This window comes from Nematolebias whitei, chromosome 2 (assembly GCF_014905685.2).
Source record: "Nematolebias whitei isolate Nwh7 chromosome 2, NemWhi1, whole genome shotgun sequence".
NCBI classification, from domain to species: Eukaryota; Metazoa; Chordata; class Actinopteri; order Cyprinodontiformes; family Rivulidae; genus Nematolebias; species Nematolebias whitei.
The window spans coordinates 29195965-29217987 of record NC_056499.1 but is presented as its reverse complement, the minus strand read 5'-3'; the positions used below and the strand labels follow the sequence as shown (position 1 = coordinate 29217987).

General features: G+C 39.9%; 1 protein-coding gene across 1 annotated transcript; it reads right to left on the bottom strand.

Moving 5' to 3' along the window:
• Positions 1-8737: 8737 nt before the first annotated feature.
• On the bottom strand, positions 8738-16224 carry LOC119430173 (putative gonadotropin-releasing hormone II receptor). Its single transcript, XM_037697614.1, has 3 exons — positions 15661-16224; positions 9775-9979; positions 8738-9251 (listed from the first exon to the last, which is right to left on the bottom strand). The coding sequence occupies exons 1-3, from the start codon at positions 16207-16209 to the stop codon at positions 8809-8811; spliced, it is 1197 nt and encodes a 398-aa protein (XP_037553542.1). The 5' UTR covers positions 16210-16224; the 3' UTR covers positions 8738-8808.
• Positions 16225-22023: the final 5799 nt, after the last annotated feature.

Below are 22023 nucleotides of genomic sequence, written 5' to 3'. Positions count from 1 at the left end.
TGAACTACTGGACAAATTTACAAGGACAAAGAAATGATCATCCAACATTAGAGGTGCTTAAATCAGGTTGGGAAAAGGAAAAAATCAAAAGCTTTGGGTGGATGATAAAAGCCAAAGTTAATGAAATCCATTTAGATCAACTAGATATATGTCAGAAAGTTCCATTACCCACAACACCACCTTGGGTACTTCCTGATGCAATAGTAGATTTTTCATTATTAGAAAAGAAAAACAAGAATAAATCTTTTATTATGGATAAATATAAAGTACAGGAATACATTAACCAGTATTATAATTATGTACATATATATACAGACGCATCTAAAAATACAATTAATAAAATTGGGATCGCGTTCATTGTACCACAATTTCATATTAATAGGAAAAAGGGTTAGTGATGGAGTATCAGTTTATACAGGAGAAATGCTCGCTTTACTTTTAGCAGTTCAGTGGGTAGAAGAGGTAAGACCATTAAAATCAATCATCTGCTCAGATTCTAGTTCATCATTATCCAGTTTGCAACACAACCAGTCAGATAGTAGACCAGATATATTAATTGAAATACAACAAACACTCTATAGGATCAACATGATGGGGATTACAGTAAATTTTATATGGGTTCCAGCACATCATGGGGTTATGGGGAATGAAAAGGCAGACAGGATGGCTAAGGAGAGCACTAGTCGGGACGTGGTTGATATTAATGTTAGATTTAGTATAACAGAAATAAAGGGTATAATAAAACAAAAAAATGAAAGAAAAGTGGCCAAAATTATGGAAGGAAGAAAGGAAAGGCCGGTGGTTTTATAAAATCCAAAGGAAATGAAGGACTCTCTGTTTATACTGCAGAAATGGTTGCAATAATGTTAGCAATGGTATGGGTAGAAGAAACAAGACCTTTAAGAGCTATCATCTGTTCTGATTCAAGCTCATCATTAATCAGTTTACAAAGAAGTCACTCAGAAAGTCGTCCTGATATTTTGATAGACATTCAGCAAATAATATATCGTATTCAGATGATGGGGTTAATTCTTGTGTTTCTATGGGTACCAGCACATATAGGAGTGAAAGGAAATGAAATGGCAGACAAGAAGGCCAAAGACTCTGCAAAGGGAAAATAAATTAATGTAAGAGTATCATTTAGTAAGTCAGAGACTAAAAGTATTGTTAAAAGAAAAATTAGAGAAAAATGGCAGAAGCAGTGGGAAGAGGATGTAAAAGGAAGATGGCTCTATAGAATTCAAAGGAAGGTTGGAGAAAATAGAAGAGGTGTTGGAAGAAATAGATTACAGGAAAGAATAATAACTCGGCTACGGTTAGGTCATTCAGGACTTAATGCAACGCTACATATAATGGGGAAACATGTGTAGTGATGCACGTGAGGTACGTGTCACTTGTTGTATGACAAATATATGAATTATATATGCATACAATATTCACGAGTTCTTCATTTTTCTGACTGTAAATGCCGTGCATTGAATTTAACAGAAATGTGAACGAGAGACGTTATTTATCTTTGACCCATCAAATGAATGGAATCATTTATTTTCAAAATCAAAGTTTAACATCAAACATTTACATTAATTTGGCAAAATATGAAAATAATAACAGACAGTTTCACAGAAAATGAACTTCAAATCACTCGGCGGTGATTTGAGGACTTTGCTTCAGACATTTCTAAAAATATCTGTACTGATTTATGAGAGAGAGGTGAGTTTAAGAGTAAATTGAGATTTATCTTACAGAGGAATATGTGAGGGAGATTTAATCTGTTTAACCAGAAGTTGCACGCTCCGTCCGATCTCAGCTTCTCACGGTACACTTGGCCAAAATAGAACCATCTACCTGTTGACGATGAATCAGCGTTGGATGTAGTTCCTTTCTGACTCGTTTCAGCGTCTCCGTCGAGAGCTACCAAACCTTCAGAAAGTCGTGCGTTGATTAGCTCAAAACAGAATTATAATCCCCAAAAAAAACCTCTGGATTCTTCATTGCTCTGAAGCTTTCAGAACCGACTGCATTCTCAATCTTGGAACTCTCAATCTGTTGTCAGCTCTCATTCTAACTTGAACTGGGCAGTTGTCACATTTTAAATGAGTTTACTTCCTGTTCAGTTTAGAGCTTTCTGATTCGTGGAAGGACCAGAAAGAGGTGTGTTTTTGACGTAAGGTGTTTATCAACAGTCGAGGTCAGAGAATGAAACTTGTTTAACATACAGAAAAGATTATTGCAGAAGCAGCAGACTTTCTGGAGTCTACTCTTGGTAATCTTCTGAAAAAGTTTAAACATGACATTTCTTCTTCAGTAAACATTTTAGTTGACCGAAGACCAACCTTTCACATACTTACGACAGCTTGCTCATTTCAGACAGAAAATCAAGAAAGGCATATTCAGGTGATTTCTTCTCTGAATGAGGAATAAAAATCATTACTTACTGTTTATGTAAAATAAAAATGAGTAGTTCTTTTCAACCTGTAAAGCATTGAGTGAACTAACACAATTTGATTATCAAAACATTTGTAAAACAGTAATGATTATAGAGGATTGTCTTTTCTGCTTGATTAATTCAAGAAAGAAAGTCATCAGATGGTTCAGACTTATTCAGATCAATGAAAATAACAGTCTCTGTCCATCTGGTAGATTTGAGGTTATCTGGTTCACTACACATGACACAGGAAGGTGTGAGTTTTGTGGGGAAAGTGAAACTATGGAACATGTAATGTCTGTCTGTAGGAAATATCAGAAAGAAAGAACAGAAATGATAACGAGTCTTGAACGAGAAAAAGAACAGTATCATTTTTTACACTTATTAGGGAAAAAATATTTGGATGCAAGTCTTAAGATTATTTTTCGTTATCTAACAGGGTTAATTAAAAGAATATAGGGTTTTTTTTTTTTTTTTTTTTTTTTTTTGCTTACTAGTCCTGATTCACACTTCTTACTGGTGGTGGTGGTAATGCACCAAATGTTGTTTGCCAACCGCCATAAAAAAACAAGAAGAAAAAGAGACAGTAGGAGCCAGAACCATTGCATCCTAACAATAGGAATATATAGTGCATGCTGACTGTGCAATAAATGGTAAATTCAACATTCAGACACTCAGAGATCTTGTTGCATCTGTGGAGCCAATTTTTTGTGCATCGAATTTCAAAACTAAAATGATTTCTTGTGCTACAGCAGAACTTACACAAGGGTGGAAACTTAAGAAAATGTTTTGTTCAGGTCCTTTAACTTGAGATTTTCTACTAAATATATTTTGTAATTTGCATAAGATTTACAGAGACGCTTTTTAGTTTCAATTGAGATTGAGCCTGTGTGTTTTGTGACTGACTACAATCATGTTTTATGGATGAACACCAGGTAAAAGTACAAAAACTAAAAGCAGTCTGGCCAAAGAACAACAGAAACTGTGGTGTGTAAGGGAGAACAGAATCAGGTGTGGGATAAATGTCAGCAAAAATGACACATGCTGAAGGAATATGTATCACCCACCACTTAGCAGGCCAAAGATTTAAACAAAGGCATCACACAATCTGTTCATACCTCGACTTTGTGATGTGAATGACTTAGTTACTACCACACCTAATTTAGCTCAAAATCTGTAAATTCAAGTGAGCTATTTTAATTTTTGATAAGGCAGCCATATTGAATCAAGCTGACTCCACAAGTGAGTCCACTGTACATCCTGGGATTATTTTCTGAAAGTTTCATTAAAATTCATCCAGTGGTTCATGAGTTAATTTACTGATTACAAAAAGCAGTACACTAACTTCTCATGCTCTGTTTTTTACTCAAAACTCATCTGCTGCTAAGAAAATGAAAAAAGAAAAAAAAACAACCACTGCAGCAGAACTTAGAAAATGTTCTGAATTCATTCTGATGGAACATGTCAGGATTCAGCAAGTGGTTCTGAGCTCATACTGAGGTTCTGTGCCTCACCTATGGACAACCTGGTGTGCATGCTTTCTTGGCACCGTATAGAAATGTATAATTTATAGAGCAAGGACGTTGTGAAAACTGCTGAGTCTAAAGAGTGCAGAAGTTGAAGATTGTGAGGAGATATTTACGTACATTGACAGAAGAAAAATATGAAATGGTGATTACAAGAGAAAATGTGCACTCTTTGACTGCAGCAGCTGCTTCATTCAGCAAAATCTCCACTTTTTATTTAGTTCATTAACTTAATGTATTTATTATCATAATGTGGGGTTTCTGGGTTTTTGTGCTATCTTTTCTGTATCCTCGTGTTTCATGCAGCTCTGTGTTCCTCCTCCTCATGGTTCAGTTCCTGTCTCACCTGTGTCTAATCTTAATCACTCCAGGTGTTTGTCATTCTGTCTCCTTAGTGTCTGTATTTATTCAGCGTCCCTGTGTCCTGTCATTTGTCCGTGGATTGTCCTGTGACTTCATGTTCTTCTGGTCCCTCTGTCATCTCCTCTTTAAGTAAGATTTTGGCTGCTCCGTCAGCTTTGTTTGTTTTGTCATAATAAATTTACATTACTTATTTTAGTTTTCTGTATTCAGCCTGCACTTGGGTTTAACATTTAAAAGCAGAAACATGATAGAATCCATGGACCATACTGAACCCAGCAGGATGATTTCTCTTTTTGAGTTTCTGCCCAGTGGGGCAAGGAGAAAAATGAGAGGAGGAGGTGAAGTCTGTCATCCGGTGGGGCGGTTTCCTGACAGAAGACTCCAGACCGGCCCGGAGACAAAGATGCCGCAGCCCGAAGGTTGAGATTCTCCCATCCCCTCTCTTGGTGGAAGAGGAGGAGAGCTCAGTTTAGTGGAAGGTGCTGGCTTTCAAGCCTGTTGTTCCTCTGCACCACCCCACTCCTCTCCAGCACCTCATCCCCCCCCCCCCCCACACACACACACACACACACTCACCTCCTGAGTTTCCCGAGTGGTCTCCAGGGGGAAGAGGGCACTCTTCAGTGTCCCACACTGATCCTCCTCATATCCCCCCTTATCTCTGCAGCAGTAGGGACTGACGTGGAACTGGACCAGATCTGTCAAACTCCAGCCCCTCCCTCCACCCGAGCCACTCCATGCCACCTGCCTGAATTCTTGCCTCATTCTGGGTAATCTCCGGGCCGCCTGCATGAACTCTTGCCTCGTTCAAGATGGTTTCTGGGCCGCCCACCTGAACGCCTGTCCCACTCTGGACAGTCTCCTGGGCATCCACTTTTACTCGTGGAGATTGGTGTTCTTTTATTTTGTATTGGTGTTACCCAGGTTCCTACCTGCCAATTTATTTATTTTTTTGGTCCTTGTGTTTCCCTTTGTGCTGTCAATCTTGTTTTCTCCCTCTTCCAACTCAAGGTGTATCTAGCTTCTTCCTTGGGATTTCAGGGGACATCCCTTGGGTGGGGGATACTGTGGGGTTTCTGGGTTCTTGTCCTGTCTTTTCTGTATCCTCGTGTTTAATGCACCCCTCAGTATTCCTCCTCCTCATGGTTCAGTTCCTGTCTGCCTTGTGTCTAATCTTAATCACTCCAGGTGTTTATCATTCTGTCTCGTTAGTGTCTGTATTTATTCAGCGTCCTTGGGTCCTGTCATTTGTCCGTGGATTGTCCTGTGAAGGCTTCATGTTTCTGTTCCCTCCATCATCTCCCCTTAAAGCAAGTTTTTGGCAGCCCTGTCAGCTTTGTAACCTAACTATAGCATTTAGCAAAAAGGAAAGTCTTAAGCCTAGTTTTAAAACTGGACAATGTGTCAGCCTCATGGACAGAGATTGGAAGTTGGTTCCACAAGAGAGGAGCCTGATAACTGACAGCTCTGCCTCCCATTCTGTTTTTGGAAACTTTAGGAACCACAAGTAAACCTGCAGCCTGAGAGCAAAGTGCTCTGTTAGGAAAATATGGAACAATAAGATGTGCATATAAGATTGAGCTAGGTTGTTGAGAGCTTTGTAGGTTAGAAGTAAGATTTTGAATTCTATTCTGGATTTGACAGGGAGCCAATGGAGAGAAACTAAAACTGGAGAGATATGATCTCTTCCACTAACTCCAGTTAAGACTCTGGCAGCAGCATTTTGGATCAACTGAAGACGTTTTAAAAACGTATTTGGACACCCAGATAATAAACCATTGTAATAGTCCAGTCCAGACGTGACAAATGCATGAACCAGTTTTTCTGCATCATTTTTAGATGTTTCTAATTTTAGTGATATTACGCAGGTGGAAGAAGGCAGTTCTAGTAACGTTTTTTATGTGGGGGACATAAGACATGTCCTGATCAAAAATAACCACCAAGATTTTTAGCATTAGAAACGTGATAAATACAGCTCAATAGTACTTACAGTCTGGCAGTCCTTCACACAGTCATTAAAAGCCTCTCATATTCTCGCTGCTTCATGTTTTGGATTTATCAGTTGATGTCTCAGTGGCTGCATCCATTATCGCCCGCTGCCGTGGAAGGAGGACACTGTGTTGTCACTGTGTGTGTAAGTTCATTTGTCTGTATGTTACCAAAAGTTCTCATGAACTGCTGAACAAGTTTTAATGAAACATCTAAAACTGATTACTTTTAAAATGGCCGCCTCACTTAGTTAATCAACTTTAGCAACCCCTCCAAAATGACTGTTCAGTAACCATAACCCATTCAGTCAATTTCGAGTGTATTGACGTTATATTTGGTGTAATAGTAGCTAGGGGGAGAAGGTGAGCCTGTGATCAGAGGGTCGCCAGTTCAATTCCCCTGACTGACATCAAAATATGGGTGGAAAAGGTAAAACCCACACTTTACTCCACCCTCACTTGCCCCAGTCTGGACCCTTGAGCAAGGCCCTTAACCCCCACCATCTGCTCCCCCATGTACCCTATATAGCAGCTCACTGCTCCACACAGAGGGCTGTGGTAGCTCGATGGTTTGTGGTTGAATCTGGATGGGCACCCGGTGTAAAAACAACTGCCAAGTCTTCATGCAAGTTAGTTCGCTGTGGCGACCCCTGAAGAAGGGAGCAGCTGAAAGAAGAAAAAATAATAATATGGTGTAGAAGTAGCTAAACCAAATTATTGGTGTTTCAGAGTCATCCTCATCACATGCTCTGACAGCATGCAAGACTCTTGTTTATAAGTTCAGGACAGAAGGCAGCAGCGATATGCATTCCTCTAAAGATAATTTTATATTTCGTATAGAATAGAAGCATTATTTATAAACAAATGTAACAGCCTTATATAAGAATCTTCACTGACTCGTAACCAAACCCGTTTAACGTCTGGATGTCAGGTTGATTAATACACTCAATCAGTGCTCACACTGAGGCAGCTGTTTTTACAGCGAGCTTTAGGTCAGCACATCTGTTGTCTGATCTAACTGAGGTAAATGTTGGAGTGAGGTCTGCTTGGTGACATGTCCACTCTCTTCTCTCCCAAGATAAGAGGTTACACGGGAGGACAGGCCTGAGAAAGACCACTGAGCCCTAACAGTCAGTGTGTGGGCATCATCCCAACGATAAAAGACGAGCACAGAACATAAGAAAATAACACAAGTATCAAAAATATCTACAAGATCACATTAAAAGTCCGTCAGCAAATGTTGACTAAAAATGGTTAGCTGATGTTAGGATCATAGCGGGTCACTACAGCTCTGTGATGTTTGTGTTTCTTCCTCCTGCAGCCCAAAGGCGGTCCTGTCATTTAATTTGTCCTTGACCAAAGTTGCTGACTCAGAGCTTCAGGGTGTCAAAAGGATTCACTGACACTGGCAGAAACACAGTCCCAAGCTTTCTGTGTGCAAATAATTCAAGAGCTGGACCAACAATTTATTGTCTGAAAGTTTTATTAAAATCCAACAGTTTCGTCCATAGATATCTATTTGTTTTCTTGCTCTCTTTAAACTCTCCCGGGCATGATGTAGTTTTTAGTTTGATTATTGATGCATTGCTGCTCACTTCAGGACAGAACTGTGCTAATCATAAAACATGCAGTAGTCGGTTTGTACTAATAAATAAGTTTGGTTCATGCAAATTAAAAAAGCATCATATATTTTTTTAAATTAATCTTAATCCAGCCTCTGTCTTTTGAATGTTGTGTAATGTTTCTACACATGGTTATTGTTGCACCGTTCAGAGCATGACAACAGTACTTGATCCTGACACTTTGGTGTTTTAAGCAGGTTGAAAACAATGTTGCTGTCGAACCACGTGTTGCTGAGGAAATTGTAACCTGGTTCTGGTGCTTGTTCCTGCAGTGGAAACAGAAGGGGTGAAGAACGGCCCTAAAAAATAACCTGGTTCCTCAAAAAGGTTCCTGAAGTTGAAATGCAGCATTCATGAGATCTCCATGTGATTATCTAGTCTTACACAAAGATGTCTTGTAAACTCTATCTATGATTGGCTTTAAATGAAATTTCAGTAACAGTAACACACACCGTGTGTTACTATAAGAGCTTTGATTTTTTTTTTTTTTTTTTACTGTGTTGCATGTAGGTCTGAAAGGGCAGTCTTTGGTAGGAGGCAATGGACATCTTATATTTTGTTAAAGGCATTTGCTGTTAAAATAGATCCATTTTGTAAATATAGGGAGAGGCTAATAAAAGGACAGACGGAACCCATAAAGCAGCTTCGACAGATACATATGCCCACTTACACAAACATAAATCCAAAGATAACAAAAAATAGACAGTTGTCTTTACATGTGCACAATGGGTGTGTTTTTAAAAGGAACTGAAAAAGGGAAACTGCTGTGGAGTCACTGAAGGAGGTTTAACATTAAATTTCTTCACTTCCCTGCCATTCTTCCGCACAAAAATGTGTTTTCCGTGCTGAAAGAACACCTGCGCTCCTCCTCCGTGTCTGAACAGTCAGAGGCTGCTCTCGGTGAGTTTTAGTTCAGCACAGCCACAGTTTTTGTCCTTTCCACCCACAATCATCTCGTCCTCACAGGGTAAAGCTGAGGACTTGAGGGACTCAGCCATCACCATGTTGATGTCCTGGCCAGACGTCACCATTGCTTTGCGGTAGCACTTCCTCAGCCCCTGCTGGAAAGGGATTGTGAACAGGCCGTAAATAACCGGATCCAGGCAGGTGTTGAAAAGCCCAAAAATAAACAGAATGTGGGTGAGGGAGTGGGAGACTTTTCCTTCCAGATCGTCAGGAAAGAACCAGTACCACAGACCCAACAGGTAGTACGGAGTCCAGCACACTATGAAGGAGATCACGATGACAATGCTCATTTTCAGAGTTCTCATCCGAGCTTTTGGGATGTTGTTCTTTGAGCATCGGAGATGTGGTTCTTCTGAGGACGCTGCAGGAAAGACGGAGAGTTATTTTGATGTGACCATCATCAATGTTTGGACACAATACAACAAACTAAGTGTATAAGTGTATAAGTTAGCCTTTTAAAGTTAAAATTAAACATTACAGATATCTGATAGGATATCATCAGCCAAAAAGAAAAATAGATGGTGAACTTTCATTTTGGAGTTCTACTGTTTCAAACCTAGAAACATGATGCAAAATGTCCAGATTTATTGGCAGTAACCTGAGGAAGCTATAATTACTAATAAAACTGGACTGGTGTTCAGTTTCAGGTCAAGTTGTACAGTGATCAGGAGCCTGCTGGGTAACTGTGAGGGAAGTAGTAAGCAGGACAGAAACTGGAAGAAGGTAGGTAAACCAGCAACATTTTATAGTTAGTTACACAGCAACAAAACTACTAAGGTCATCAGTCAGGTCTTAGCAACCCCCTTCGTCTTTCCCATTTTCCAGGCTTTGTTTGCGCTCTTTTCTCTGTGGAAGTGGATATTAACTGTAATGTGTGCACTCACGGCTTCTATTTGTCATGCGCTTGGAGATCTGGATGAAGATCCTGGTGTAACAGATGATCATGATGGCCAGTGGCAGCAGGAAGAGGCAGCAGAATGTGAACATGTTGTAGGCCGTTTCTTGCCAGCGGGTGTCGAAGCTTCCCCTGGTTGTGCACTGAGTGAAGTTTGCTGGATATGTAATGGTCACGTTGTGAAAAATGAACATCTGTGGGATTAACAGTTAAGAAACATCAGATTTTATTTGGTGATTTTTTTTTTTGCTTTATAACTCAGGGAAACAATGAACTTGATTCAGGTTAATACATAAATAATACAGGACATAAAACAGTCAGCTTTAATTCAATTCAATTCAGTTTATTTATATAGCATGGACAGAAACGGGAAGTTGGTACCACAAGAGAGGAGCCTGATAACTGAAAGATCTTCCTCCCATTCTGTTTTTGGAAATTCTAGGAACCACAAGTAAACCTGCAGCCTGAGAGCGAAGTGCTCTGTTAGGAAAATATGGAGCAATAAGATCTGTAATATAAGATGGAGCTAGGTTGTTGAGAGCTTTGTAGGTTAGAAGTAAGATTTTGAATTTTATTCTGGATTTGACAGGGAGCCAATGGAGAGAAGCTAAAACTGGAGAAATATGATCTCTCCTATTAACTTCGGTTAAGACTCTGGCAACGGCATTTTTGATCAACTGAAGACGTTTTAAAGAAGTATTTGGACACCCAGATAATAAACCATTGCAATAGTCCAGACTAGATGTGACAAATGCATGGACCAGTTTTTCTGCATCATTTTTAGATAATGTGTTTTTAATGTTAGTGATATTACGCAGATGGAAGAAGGTGGTTCTAGTAACATTTTTAATGTGGGGGATAAAAGACATGTCCTGATCAAAAATAACACCAAGATTTTTAACATTAGAGCTGGAGGACAGATTAATGCTATCTAAGGAGGGAGAAAGACTGAAAAATTAATTCCTAAGGTGCTCAGGTCCAAAAACCAAAACCTCAGTCTTGTCTGTGTTCAACAGGAGAAAATTAAGGGTTATCCAAGTTTTTATGTCTTCAAGACATGCTTGTAGTCTAAGTAGATGATTGGATTCATTGGATTTAATGGACAAATATAATTGTGTGTCATCAGCATAACAATGAAAATTTATCCCATGCTGTTTAATAATTTTACCTAATGGAAGCATATATAAAGTAAAGAGTATTTGCCCAAGCACTGAGCCCTGAGGAACTCCATGACTAACTTTGGTGTATGAAGATTTATTATTTACATTTACAAACTGGATTCTTTCAGATAGATATGATTTAAACCATTTTAGAGCTGTTCCTGTAATTCCAACATCATATTCAAGCCTCTGTAGTAAAATATTGTGATCAACTGTATCAAATGCAGCACTGAGGTCTAACAGGACCAGTATAGACACAAGTCCATTGTCTGAGGCCATGAGAATATCATTAGTGACTTTTACTAGTGCTGTTTCTGTGCTATGATAAGCTCTAAACCCTGATTGAAACTCTTAAAACAGATTACAGATATGAAGCTGAAATCTGGTGTTATAGTAGCTGAGAGTCAACCTAGTACTTTGAGTGCTACACAGTGCACAACATTTTAAACTTTGGAATTGGTGGAGTAAACCATACCTGACTGTTAGCAAAATACCTCATGAACCACTGGACAAATGGTGAAACTCAGTGAGTTCTGCTTTTTCTGCAGTGATTTTTGCCATAATCAAATCCTTTTGCTTCTCACAAACTTCTGCTTCCTGATCGAAGAGCAGAGTTTTACAGGGAGCCTCATTTGAAACATAAATTAAAGCTATTATTTGCTGTGACATATTTTACATATCCTTTTTTGTACTAGATCATACTAGATGTGCTACCGCTTCTGTGACTAACAGCAAAGGGTTGAGGTTTATTGATAAAACCTGATAAAAATGTTTATTATTTTGATGCCTACAAATTAAATTATTAAAGTAAGCTCACTAGCTACTGTTAGCATGAAGGGAATTTGCATTAACGTTAGTTTAAATGAATAGTGAAGTTCACACATGTTTGTTGAATGTTTTGTTACAACTGTGCTGATAAAAGTTGTTTGGTACGTTACCATACCATAGCATTTTATTTATAGAGCACTTAAAACAGCGACAAGGCCAACCAAAGTGCTGTACAGACAAAACAACAGGTAACTCACAAAGCAAAATACAAAATGAAGTAAATCAGAAATATAGACATAAAAACGATGCAGATAATGACGACAAACCAGTGTGGAGCATACAGGTTCAAAACACAGATCATCTGGTGTTGAATGCTACTGAATAGTAGTGAGTTTTTAAACGGGACTTGAAAACCAAGAGGGAGGGGGCCTGTCTGACAAGCAGAGGTAACTCGTTCCAGAGTCTTGGTCCTGCTACAGAGAAGGCCCTGTCACCTCTGCGCTTAAGACGAGTTCCCGGAACTGTGAGGAGCAACTGGTCCGCTGACCTCAGGGAACGTGGTGGGACATACGGTTGTAGCAGATCAGAGAGATAATTGGGGGCGAAACTGTTCAGTGATTTGTAGACATAGATGAGTATTTTGAACTGGATTCGAAAGTGAACCGGTAACCAGTGCAGTGAGGCCAAAACTGGTGTAATGTGCCCTCTTTTGCCTGTACTGGTTAAAAATCAGGCTGCTGCATTCTAGACAAGTTGTAGTCATGCTATGGAGGTTTGACTGATACCAAACAGGAGCGAATTGCAGTAATCAAGCCTATATGTAATGAATGCATGTATTACTGTCTCCAGGTTATTTTTGGACAATATGGGCTTCAGTTTAGACAGCCGCCTCAGTTGGAAGAAACATGATTTAACAATCATGTTTACATGATTGTTAAGTTTCAGGGAAGGGTCCATTATCACTCCCAGATTAGTGACTCTTTGTTTTTCTGACAGGGTTAGAGCGGAGAGGTCGATACAGTGGTTTGTGATCGTGTCGTTGGGAGGGAACAACATGACTTCAGACTTCTTTTTATTGAAACTTAAGAAATTTAAAGCCATCCAGTCCCTGATGTCAGCCAGGCAGTCGAGCAGAGGTTGAATAGAGCATGTGCCATTGTGTGTTAGGGGGAAGTAAATTTGACAGTCATCGGCGTAGAAGTGGAAGGGCATGTTGTGTTTCCGGAAAATAGCACCAAGCGGCAGCAGGTATAGAGAGAATAGGAGGGGACCCAGGATGGACCCCTGCAGAACCCCCCATTTAAGCTCTGCCACTGCAGAACTAAAATCCTTGATGGAGACACAAAAGGATCTGTCAGTGAGGTAAGATCTGAACCAATTGAGGGCTGACCCTGTGATGCCCACCCACTGCTCCAACCTAGCAATGAGGATCTCATGGTCAATGGTGTCAAAGGCAGCAGTGAGGTCCAACAGGACAAGCAGCACAGAATCACCAGTATCTGTGGTTAAGAAAATGTCATTAAAGACCTTAAGCAGGGCAGTTTTAGTGCTGTGGAGAGGTTTAAAGCCAGATTGGAATAGCTCTAAGATGGCGTGACCCTCCAGGAAGCACTTCAACTTAGTTAGTATTTCTGCTTTTAGTTTTGCAGCTTTCATTGGTTAGTGAGGGGAAATGCATCATTTTTAGGATTCAGAGTTGTTTCTCCATTTTCATCACAACTTGTCAGTTAGTAGATTGCAAGCTGGAGATCTGGATCTTCATTCATTAATGTGTCATATTTTCATCCTTTTTTTTTTTATTCTACCATCTCATAAACTAAGACATGCAAACAGAATGAATAAAGTAAGAATGTTTTCTCTTTTTTCAGAAAAATACAGAAAATAATAAAACTAAAGAGGATCACCGGGTTTGCTTTGTGTTGTTTTTCTTTTGCAGGATTAATCGTACACACTTAACGAGAGGGCTTTCATTGAACTCATTTCATCTGGAGTTCTACATCAATCTGTTTTTTTTATTTTTATTTTTTGAATGTTTGTTTATTCATCTTATGACAGAGAGATAAATCAGCTCTATTTTGTTCTTCAGCAGAATAACATACTCCCATTTCTTTGTCAAGGACTAAAAACACAGGCATAATGTTGATACCAACGTTTTTGGGAAAACATATTTGCATTATATTTCAATTTTTTTTTATTGTGCATTTTCAACAGTTTTCCCTTTAGTCACAAAAACATGAAGATTTTTATGTGCAGGTTGGTCATTCTGATAAAACTGTTGAATTAAATCCACTAAATTTAAGCAGAAACATAGAATGAACTCTGATGTCAGTGTATGTTTTCTAAATGTACGGACTGCTCAAAGGGTATTTTTTACTGTAAGCCACGTTCATCCACTCATACCCACATGAACATAAAAGTTGTGATTTTAAACCACGGCACCCAGGACACAACTCTCCCAATCATCTCGCTCTTTATTCGCTCTGCTTACTGCAAGTAAAAAAAAAAAAAAACTTTTCATCTCTCCAGGAAATGTTCACACACCCCTCATCAAAGATATTCAAAGACTGCAGCATCATCGTCTTGCTTTCAGTGGAAAAACAAAGAAAAGCACTGTACAATCTTCTCAAGAGTATTTAGAAACTAAGAGCCTAAATTAGAGGTTTGAACCTCAATAACCTTTTTGTATTTAGTACTTGAAAGATTTTACTGGTCACTAAAATGCTGTTTAATTGCTGCACACTCACCACTCCAGTTTGTCACAAAATAAATGCAAAACAACAAAGATGTGGTTCACTGCTTAACAAAGCTGAACAAATGAAATTTATTAATCTAAAGATGTGAAGAATCTCAACATTTACTTGAGAAATGGTGTTCTCCTTTAGCATTAGTGCCTGAAACCATTATTAAACTAGGGTTCATCGCTCTCATTTCACATATCACTCTGTCTTTGTGTTAAACTTGAGACATGTTTTCTGGCCGTGTTTGTGTGTACAAAATCAAAATCATGGTCGAGGATCTGGAAGCAAACAGGAAATTGATTCCAGAGCAGAGAGGCTGAAACCCTCAAAGCTTTGCCTCCCCGTCTCATTTCAAAGATTCTTAGAAGATCAAGTAAACCTGGATGCTGGCAGTGGAGCGATGTCTTGTGAGAGGATAAGGAGTAAGATGTTCTTTGAAATATGTTACCAAACTGTTTGAGGCTTTGTTTGTAATGAGAAGGATCCTGAACATTACAGGCAGCAGGTGTTATGATGTCACAAACTTGTAAAGAAGATTTTCTGTAGCTCTTTGGGATAAGACAGGAGGGTGTGGATCACATTTATAACATCCGTCTGATTCCAGGGGAGCATCGTCGCTGTCTGGGAAACAGGTTCTCAAAAAATGTTCACGAATCAGTAAAATATACTAATTTACTTTGGGTCCTCCTGCAGAACGGTTTATTGCTTCAATGACTCTGGCAAATGCCAGAGTCACACACGATTGCCTCATTTTATTAATATATAGACATAAGGAGACATGGAGAATGATTAATGGTGTGTATTTTAATGTCATGATAAATGTTAATATACCCTAACACACATGCCCTGAGTATTCTTTAAGGAAAGAGAAGTTTCCGTTCTGCTAAAAGCACAATGGATCAGTGGTTAGCACTGTTGCCTCACAGCAAGAAGGTCATGGGTTCAATCCCCAGTTTGAACCTGGGGATCTTTCTGTGTGGAGTTTGTATGTTCTCCTCATGTTTGGGGTGGGTTTTCTCTGGGTAGTCCAGTTTCCTCCCACAGTCCAAAAACATGTTAGACTGCCTTCAGGCCCAGGTCTCCCTTGAAGAAGAGATCTGTGATCTCAGAGGGATCTGCCTCGTTAAACAAAGGTAAAATAAATAAAACACATAAATTAACCCTGAATCCTACTCTTCTAAGTTAAGGTAAGCTGTCATGTAGCCTCACCTGTGGGACTGAGAGCAAGGCGCTCATGATCCACGCCACCATCAGCATCATCCTGTTCCTTCTTGGGGCCATGCTGATGGTCAGAGGGTTGAGGATGGCCGACTGTCGGTCCAGACTTATCACCACTGTCACAAAGGCACAGGAGTACATGGCCAGCAGCTTGAGGAACATCAGGACTCTGCAGGCCAGGTCTCCAGCCAGCCACTGGACCGTGATGTTCCACGCTGCGTCCACGGGCATCACGATGAAGGTAACCAACAGGTCTGCCGTGGTCAGGTTGATTATCAGCACACGGACGTGGGACTTTCGCTTGTGGCTGTTGGCAGCCCAGAGCACAGCCAGATTGCAGAGGGTGGAGACGCCGCACAGGATAAAGGTGATGATCACTCGGACTTTTGCTGCCGTGGAAAAGGTGGGCAGCTGAGGGGCCCTGTCCACCGACATCCAGTTACAGTGTGGTGCCAGTGTATCACAGCTGGCGTTGAAGTCGGACCCTGAGCTCTGCTGATACATGATGAATGGAGGGTCCCAGCAGGAGGAGGTGTTCATCTTCTGACCCTCAGCCAGGAGTCGGCATGCTGCTCAGCTGCAGCCAGGCTTGGGTTGCTACAGGAAGAAAAAACAGATGAAAATGATGCAAACTGCATGTTAAGAAAAACAGACGTAAGACACTGGCTGACAGGGACGGAGCTACGGACCCAATCGCCGCTAGTACTTTTATAAAAATGAATTGTTAAAATCACCTTGTGAGGCTTTCTCATCTCTCTGAAGAAAGTCTGCTCAGCTTTTCTTTTTTTTTTAATAAGATATGACACAGTCTTCTAAATTCAGCAGACAGAATCAATTTAAAAAGGCACCGAAACTAAATCAGTTGCACAATGTGTGCGTTTTTAACATAAGCGTGGAATAAAACCAGAGTCAAGACGTGCATTATGTTGAAACAGGTTTAAACTGGCAGCTTACCTTACACAGAAACCTTAACAGGGATGCTGTGTGAGAATTTAAAATGTCCACAAACTCACCGAGCTGCTGAGTCCTGAGATCAGATGGAATTAGATTACCGGTAAATTATAAGCTGCGGTCCCAGATGCAGCTCCATCTCTGTGTCAGGCTGCGTGTTTTCTGAGTTCCCCATCGTCACAGTCTCCCCCAAGCAGATGCGTCCCTGCCTCCCCCCAGCCCCCACCAAAACAAGGTTTCCTGATGCAGCTTCTCTCTCCGCTGTGCGCGTGTCAGCGCTGGCTCTGAAAGTGCACGCCCCTCAGTCTCTGCATCCTCATGAGCATCGGTCAGCTCAATGAAGGGTCTAATTTTATCCCCGCCAGGAGAAATGTTATTAGGCTCTGCTGCTGTTCGCAAACCCAAACCTGCTCTTGCTAACTCAGGTCACCGAGTCTGCAGAGGTTCAGGACTCTGATGTCTGGGCTGAACTCTTGGGATCTGTCATTAAAAGGTACTAGGAATAAATAACTAAATAAAATACAACAAATAAGGCTTAAATTGTCTAATTAGTGACAGGTATGAAGTATCTGGAGTGAAGGCAGGGCTGTTAAGGGTTAAGGTACATCAGATGGTCAGAGAGAGGATGGTGGGAAACAGGTTAGCTGTGTTTTGGGGGGGCGAGGGGGGGGCTGTTTGCCACTTTTCGTCATAGTCAGTTTTTCTGTTATTTATTTAGTTCATTGGGTTTATCTTTTAGTTGTATTCCCTCTTGTGGGTTGTGTTTTATTGTTCTGTCTTTTGGTTCTGTTACTTGTGTGTTTCCTGTCAGTTTAGATCTTCATCAGTTGTTTTTGAACGTCATTGTTTTGTTTGTTTCGTCGTTCTGTTTCAGAGTATTCCTTGTGCCGTCTCTCATTTCCCCTCAGTCAGCTTCTTTAGCGTTAGTCTGCCACCCTCACCTGTCCCCAATCAGCAATCAGCCCTGGTGTGGCCATTTTCCCATTGATCTCTGCTGTCCCTATTCAGTCTGTTTCACCACTCATCTCTTCTGCATCGTACCAGCAACAAACCAGTTCTGCTTGTTCCACTTTGGAGTAAGCTGTTGGGGGAAGAATCAGTGTTGTTGTGTGTTTCCTTGACTGATGAAGCCTTCCGGATCAAAGGTGAAACGTTTCAGCACAAAAAAAAAAAACTGTCCAGATGACCCGACTGAAAAATGTTGGATTATATATCTGGATTATTGAACATGGACTTTGTTGTTTTTGGTTTAACCTTCAAGCTCCTCACGTCGGTCTGCATTTGAATACAATCCTTCACAAACCCAACACATTTTGTGTAACATGCCAGTAAAGATGTTAGACATGCGGAGCTGTTTCCTGCGCCTGGAGGTTGGGGGGGGGGGGGGGGGTCTTCATCCTAATGCTTCATCTTTCATCCTGGGGGTGCAGGTTTAAGCAACAGTTCAGGTTTGGTGTCATATTAGTGACTGGAACTGTGCAGCCTTGTGTTTGGTGTGAAATTACTTAGTTGTTTCTTGCTGGTTGCTCCTCTGCCATCGATGGGACCCTTTTGTTGTTGTTTTTGGCTGCTTTGCTTCCATTTTGTGTCTGTTTTAAGGCCATTTAGTGGCTCATGGATAAATCGGGTGCTTTCAGTTAGATAAGCTGCATTAGGACTTCTAAATAATTTAAAAAAATTAATAAAGGGCTTATGGTTGAGACTGCCTTTTTGTGTTAGTGTATGGTCTGAAATGTGTGCATTTTCTCTTTTAATAAAGGTCGTGACAGCATTAGACAGACACACTGAATCATTAACAATATAGGAAACAAAATGTTACTAAAATATATGTAGGAGCATAACTTCAACTTTTTTTTTTGTTGACTTTGACTTTATCAAAGATGAATCTGTTTGAAAGTCTTGGAGAAGATGTGAAATTGCAAAAGATGACACTGAACCCACAAGTATGAAATCTGCAGAAACAGTCCTATGGGGGTTACTCTGAACTAGTAATAAAATTGTTGCTTTTGTGTTTTGGATTTTGACAATATGCAAACTGAACTGTACTTCTTGATTTTTAAAGAGATTGATACAGTGAAATCAGAACTGCACTGCCTTGCATGCCAACATTTTAAAAATAAGGATTTGAGCAACCTGCTCAGAGTTCAGTATGTGTTGGGGAAGACTCTCGGCTTCTACCTCACCAAGTTCTAGCTCCATCTGGACATTTGATTGTATGAATTACAGTTATGAAGATATGTGATTTTTTTTTTTTTTTTTTTTTTTTTTGTGTGTGTGTGTGTGTGTTTTTTTCTGCCTGTGTGAGATCCCAGCATCGAGAGGTTCCAGTCTGTCCCACTGGGATCGTTTCAGGATTTTGATTTCTTGGTGTGTGTGAGCACATCAGGTCTCAACGGGAGCTGTTGTTGCAGGCAGTTTCCACATCTCCCTCTTTAGATTTGTACTCTTCCCACAAGTGTTTATTGAATCTGTGAAATTCTATCTGAACAGTTTTGTCCTGTCTCTGAACAGCAAGGGGCTCTGGGAAAATCTTTCGCCAAAGGCTCTTTTTATGTTACATCAAACCAGATCGTGCGAGATAAAACAAAAGGATTCAGTTTTATTGAATAAAGCCTCCGCTACAATATCCAACATAGTATATTAACCTTCCTGTAGCGTTAGCTTTCTGTTACTATCCATGGTGTTCGGGGTTAATTTTGACCCCAATCTTAAAATTAACAAAATAATTCAGTCAAAATGTTTTTTTATTGCAAAATTTATTTCATAACTCTTGGTTATTTTATTAGGCTTCGTTTCCATAAAAATAACAACAACAAATGTTGAATATTTTCAGTGTGGCATCACATGCCTTTTTTCAGCTTTCATCTCATTTTCAATAGACAAATAAAAAGGTAAAATGAACCCCAACAGAATGATATAAATAAATAATTGCTTATTATGTTATCTGACAGTTACTGAGGAGTATTAGAACACATTTCTTGAATAAATTTAATGTATTTGATTTTTAAAAATTATTACAACCAGAGTAACATCTATTGTGTTGGGGTCAGAATTGATCCCTTTGTTTACTTCAAGAAAAGGCAACAATTTTCTGCTCAACGTGTGGCTTGGTATGAGCTCCTCCAGAAATATCCTCTGCTTGTTTTTGGTTGAGTTCCACCCATGATGGATGTGGATACACCACACAAATGCATTGTATGCTGACACAACCAGGATGTTAAAAAAACACAACCATTGGCCATCTTCTGGTCATTCGCTGCCAAGTAGGTGACAGTCAACCTGTCCAGGTTATCCACACCCCCTTTGTTTTTTTGTAGTCCAGTATAATTATGGGCTTTCCATCACTTTGTGATGACACAGCAGCATCCTGATTTTTATGCCATATTTTCCTGGCTTACTTGGCATACTGGTGGAAGAGGCATTTTAATTCATTTCAGTTTTTTTATATAGCGCCAAGTCACAACAGAAGTCACCTCAGGGCACTGAACAGAAACATTCATACATAAAAATAATAATTTAACATTATTTATCTGAGGAGCAGACTGCTTTGAGTTTAACTCCATCACAGACTCTCATCTTGAGCAAGCATGAAGGCGACAGTGGAGAGGAAAAACTCCCTCATGAGGAAGAAACCTTTAGCAGAACCAGGGTCAGGACAAGCGTCCATCTGCTTCAACCGGCTGGGTTTGAGAGGAACAGGAAGGAGGAACAGATACACAATGGCAGGTCAAGAATCACATGTTAAGATAGAAATAGTATAAAATGAAAACTATTCAATTGCAACAATTCATTTAAGGAAATGAGGTCAATTTGTCCTCCAGTAGTCTAAGCCTATAGCAGCATAACAAGCCAAACCTAACTATAGGATTTATCAAAAAGGAAAGTCTTAAAACTGGACGTCAGCCTCACAGACAGAAACTGGAAGTTGGTTCCACAAGAGAGGAGCTTGATAACTGAAAGATCTACCTCCCATTCTGCTTTTGGAAACTCTAGGGACCACGAGTAAACCTGCAGTCTGAGAGGGAAGTGCTCTGTTAGGAAAATATGGAACAATAAGATCTCGAATATAAGATGGAGCTAGGTTGTTGAGAGCTTTGTAGGTTAGAAGTAAGATTTAGAATTTTACACAAAAAGGGACAAAATGTTCATCACCTGTCACCTCTGGCCCTGGTTGAACATCACTGGAAGAAGTTCCACCCATCTCTCCCAAACATCCCGAATGGGAGCAAGCTTGTCAGATTTCACAGGTGAAAAAAGAAAACCCTAAAATAGGACTCAGGGTGGAAAAAGAGCTGACTGCCAGTGGGCTGAGGGCTAACAGTGTTAGTGAGGTAAAAGTGCATCAGTTTGGGCAAAATGTATTGTTTTAAAAATATTTATAACAACGAGGTCAAAACTGAACCCAACATAATTTTTACCAGAGTATTTTAAAATCAAATGAAGTTGGATGTTTTGGCTTTATTTTACGAATACAGAGGTTCCTGACAAAGTCCAAAAATCTTGATGCAATAAACAACATTTATGTGGTATTTTTATTCGTTTAAAAACTGAATGAGGTCGGTGCTGACCCCAACACCATAGGAAGATTAAACAAAATTATTAACAAAACACTTCTGTTTTCGCTCTAATCTTTCATGACCTGAACTCAAAGATCTAAGACTTTTTCTGAAAACACAAAAAGCCTTTTCCTCTCAAACATTCTTCACGAATTTGTGTAAATCTGTGTTAGTGAGCACTTCTCCTTTAATGAGATAATCCATCCACCTCACAGGCGTGGCGTATCAAGATGCTGATTAAACAGCATGGTTACTGCAGGTGTATCTTAGGCTGACCACAATAAAAGGCCACTCTAAAATGTGCAGTTTTATCACAGCACAACAGATTTCACAAGCTATGAGGGAGCGTGCAGCTGGCATGCTGACTTGTCTGAATTGAATGTTCATTTATCTACCTTAAGCCATCTCCAAAGGCATTTCAGAGAGTTTGGTAGTACATCCAACCGGTTTCACAATGACAGACCACGTGTAACCACACGAGCCCAGGACCTCCACATCCAGCATTTTCACCTCCAAGATGGACCGAGACCAGTTACCTGGACAGCTGCTGCAATAATCAGATTACATAAGCAAATCATTTTGCACAAACTGTCAGACTGTGTTAGATCTTTGAGTTCAGCTCACAAAAAATGGGAGCAAAAATAAAAGTGTTGTATTTATATTTTTACTTAGTGTATTTATCTCTTCTTGTTTTATAACTTTATTATGGACTTCTTATATTCATATAATTGTTTGAATTAAGAAACCAGTTTCAAGTTTTATTCATTCACTAGTTGTTTGTAAGTTTAAGCTTGAAGTGAGATGACTATTTCTGGTTTGTTAGGTCTCTCTCTCTCTCTCTCTTTCT

What these genes read in the sequence shown, in the direction of transcription:
- LOC119430173 (XM_037697614.1), bottom strand. Translation starts at nt 16,209, where the DNA reads ATGAACACCTCCTCCTGCTGGGACCCTCCATTCATCATGTATCAGCAG. An exon ending in CCTTGCTCTCAGTCCCACAG is followed by an intron (nt 9,980 to 15,660) that starts GTGAGGCTACAT and finishes TTAATCCCACAG; the next exon opens with ATGTTCATTTTTCACAACGT. An exon ending in GCGCATGACAAATAGAAGCC is followed by an intron (nt 9,252 to 9,774) that starts GTGAGTGCACAC and finishes TCTTTCCTGCAG; the next exon opens with CGTCCTCAGAAGAACCACAT.